At 46.3% G+C, this 3,071-nt stretch overlaps 1 protein-coding gene across 1 annotated transcript; it reads left to right on the forward strand.

Annotated features, from left to right (window-relative positions):
• Positions 1–231: 231 nt before the first annotated feature.
• Positions 232–1,207, forward strand: LOC125528111 (heavy metal-associated isoprenylated plant protein 39-like). Its single transcript, XM_048692621.1, has 3 exons — positions 232–391; positions 513–585; positions 674–1,207. Exons 1-3 carry the CDS (start codon positions 377–379, stop codon positions 976–978), a joined length of 393 nt encoding a protein of 130 aa, XP_048548578.1. The 5' UTR covers positions 232–376; the 3' UTR covers positions 979–1,207.
• The last annotated feature ends 1,864 nt before the right edge of the window (positions 1,208–3,071 follow it).

Genomic DNA, 3,071 nt, shown 5'->3' on the forward strand with positions numbered 1-3,071 from the left:
TGATCCTGAGGCCACACGGCTCCGCTCAGCACCAATAAACAAGTCCCTAAACCCTGGTTACAATGACCCTTAACCCGGGGTGCGGCTGGCTATCCACCGGCCTCCGCTGTCACGCTCACGCAGCGCCATTCTTTTCCGCTACACTTGTCTTTGAAAGGAACCCGCCCGCCCCAGACTTTTTTGCGCGGCAGAACGTTCCACCGCGAGCTTGGTCACGTGCGTGCGTGCCGGCCTCGCTCTGGCTGCCTATAAGAATACGCCGGCCCTGCCTCCCAAATCATTCCGCGGTTTCTTCCTTGCCCATCACCGGTTCCCTGAGCTCCCACCCGCCAACGTTCGTCAGTCGGTCAGTGCCGGCCGGGTTGGAGTTGGATCCATGGCGGAGAAGAAGGTTTGTTCCATACAGTCAACCGAATTGGGATCTCTCTCTCTCTCTCTCTCTCTCTCTCTCTCTCTCTCTCTTCTGCTTTCATTTTTGCTGATCTTGTTTTGCTGGCGGCTGTGGAATTCAGGTTGTGGTGAAGCTGGACGTGCACGACGACAGGCAGAAGCAGAAGGCGATGCAGGTCGTCTCCACCCTCCACGGTAATAATAGTCCCCTGCTTCTCCTTCTTCTCCGGTTCCGCCAGAATTTTCATCATGCAGCTCACCGAAAACTGTCGCTCTTCCTCAGGTATCGACCATATCGCCGTGGACATGAAGGACCAGAAGATGACGGTCATCGGCACCGTCGACCCCGTCGTCCTCGTCGAAAGGCTGCGCAGCAAGTTCCCCACGGCGCAGATGGTCACCGTCGGCCCGGCCAAGGAGGAGAAGAAGGACGCCGCCAAGAAGGAAGGCGAGAAGAAGGAGGGCGACAAGAAGGAGGGCGAGAAGAGCAAGCCGGTGGTGTACCCGCCTCCGTACTGGTACCCGCCGCCGCCGTACCACCACGCCTGCAGCGGCGAGGAGGACCCCAACTCGTGCATCATCTCCTAATCGGCGGGCGCCGCCGATTTCCTCCTCTGTACATTTTTGTACCTGGCCGTGTGCTGCCTGCCTGGCGATCGATCCTGCGTGCCACGGTGATCGACGAGGGCATGCGCTATACATAAGGCCGTGTAAGGATTTGCGCCGGTGATCTAGTGAGTTTATAAATTGCAGATACAAAATGGAATCACAGCGTGCAGGAAAATTAATAGAACTGCCCACTTGGATTTTCAGTGAATTCGGTGACAAGTAAGTGCTGAAATAAATAAACCGGAGGTGCCGCACAATGAGATCGATCCAAAATTAAGGCGGCTAGGTAGATTGGGCTCTCGTGCAGCTTTACATTTACCAATAGAAACTCTGAACCTGTCCGGCTGTGCTCCACCTGAGAGTTGCCTTCAGTCTTGATGGCAAAACCAAAAGGTCTCCAAGATTTTCCACTGCTTCTAATCACTTACTCATTGATGTTTTCTTTGACAGCGAGTGAGCCCCATCGGCACCTCCCTCACGAGTCCTAACACATGATTAGGACATAATGCATTGTTAACTGTCCATCTCATGAAATACAACTTGTTAAATTGTTGCTCTAGCTGCATGGCGCTTTCAGTAATATCCATCAAACATCTTTTGTTCTCTACCGACGACTGCAGAGCCGTGCACATTTTAACCGTCCATTAACCTATTTGCTTGACTTTGTGTTTTAAAATTATTTGCTTGACTTTGCGATAACTTTACTACATTTAAAGAAGCAAACACTTTTTTTTTCTAGAAAGCAACAGCTAAAAAATCTTCCCACTATTTTGTTTGGAAGATGCACCAGCACGTACACTCAGGCAACGTCTGCTGAACACTACAGCCACAAAGATTTAGGATTGACGAGCTCACCATAGGTTTATCGCCTTTGTTGAAATAATATGCCTCACCCACTTAGAAAAAATAACACGGTTTAACTTTGACAGTACGGAAGATGGTTGTGAGTGTTTTGGACCCCCATTCTGCTGGTGTTGGTTCGATTTAGGATATACTCCCTCCGTCCGGTATGAGGAACAAGCTTAGGACATGCTTTTTTGGACGGAGGGAGTATCAGTTTTCTCTTTTGGATACGAAAGTGATGATTGATGCGTTGCAGTTGTTAGTGTTAAGGTAATGCTTGGTGTTTCATTGACATCCGTGATATAGTATGTTCGGAGATGTAAGATGTTGTTGCTCTTTCCTTCATTTTCATAATGAAAACGGGGTCATGTGGCCCATCTTATCGTAAAAAAATTGTCAAATATGCTTCATTTAATTTTCACTTTGTGACTAATTTTATTAAGTTAAATTGCTTTTGCTGCAAAACCTCTTTGTGGTGACTTCATGATGGTTTTTAGAATGTTTATTATTCTCTTCAACCCAAATGTGGTTTGACACATCTCTAGTATATAACTTTAGTACGGAGTATGTTTTTTCAATACAGACAAACCAGACCCACATGCCAGGACAATGGGACAGCGGATTGAGCAGGAGTATTCAACATCACACTTAAGCAACCTCGTGTTGTAAGCCGCAATTGTCACAAACACAATGCTGGGGTCTTTCGATACACGAGGACCACTATAATCTTCTCTAACATCAAGAAAGAAGTGTCGCTTTTGGTAAATGCCACAGCAAGTCATCTTAGTGTAATACTCCCTCCGGTCCTTTTTATTCTGCATATTAGATTTGTGTGAAGTCAAACTTTGCAAAGTTTGACCAAAATTATATTAAAAAATATCAACATCTACAATACCTAATATGTATATACTACGATATTACATTTCATAATGAATCTAACAATACTGATGTTGCATTGTGAATGTCGATACTTTTCCGTACAAGTATGGTCAAAGTAAACATACTTTTTTTTGCGGAGAAAGTAAAAAAACTTTGACTTCAGAAAAACTTATATGCAGACTAAAAATGACCGGAGGGAGTATAATCCCGGGAGAGTGGTCCCGTTGTTTTGGCTATGGCACTGCTTGTGATGTACATAAACTCTTTTCTGACTTCGCTTGATCCATCACCATTAATTATCCCCCCATTATTCTAAAGCCCCACCCCGACTTCTCCATAAAAAGGGACGG

Source organism: Triticum urartu, unplaced genomic scaffold, assembly GCF_003073215.2.
Source record: "Triticum urartu cultivar G1812 unplaced genomic scaffold, Tu2.1 TuUngrouped_contig_4642, whole genome shotgun sequence".
Taxonomy (NCBI): domain Eukaryota; kingdom Viridiplantae; phylum Streptophyta; class Magnoliopsida; order Poales; family Poaceae; genus Triticum; species Triticum urartu.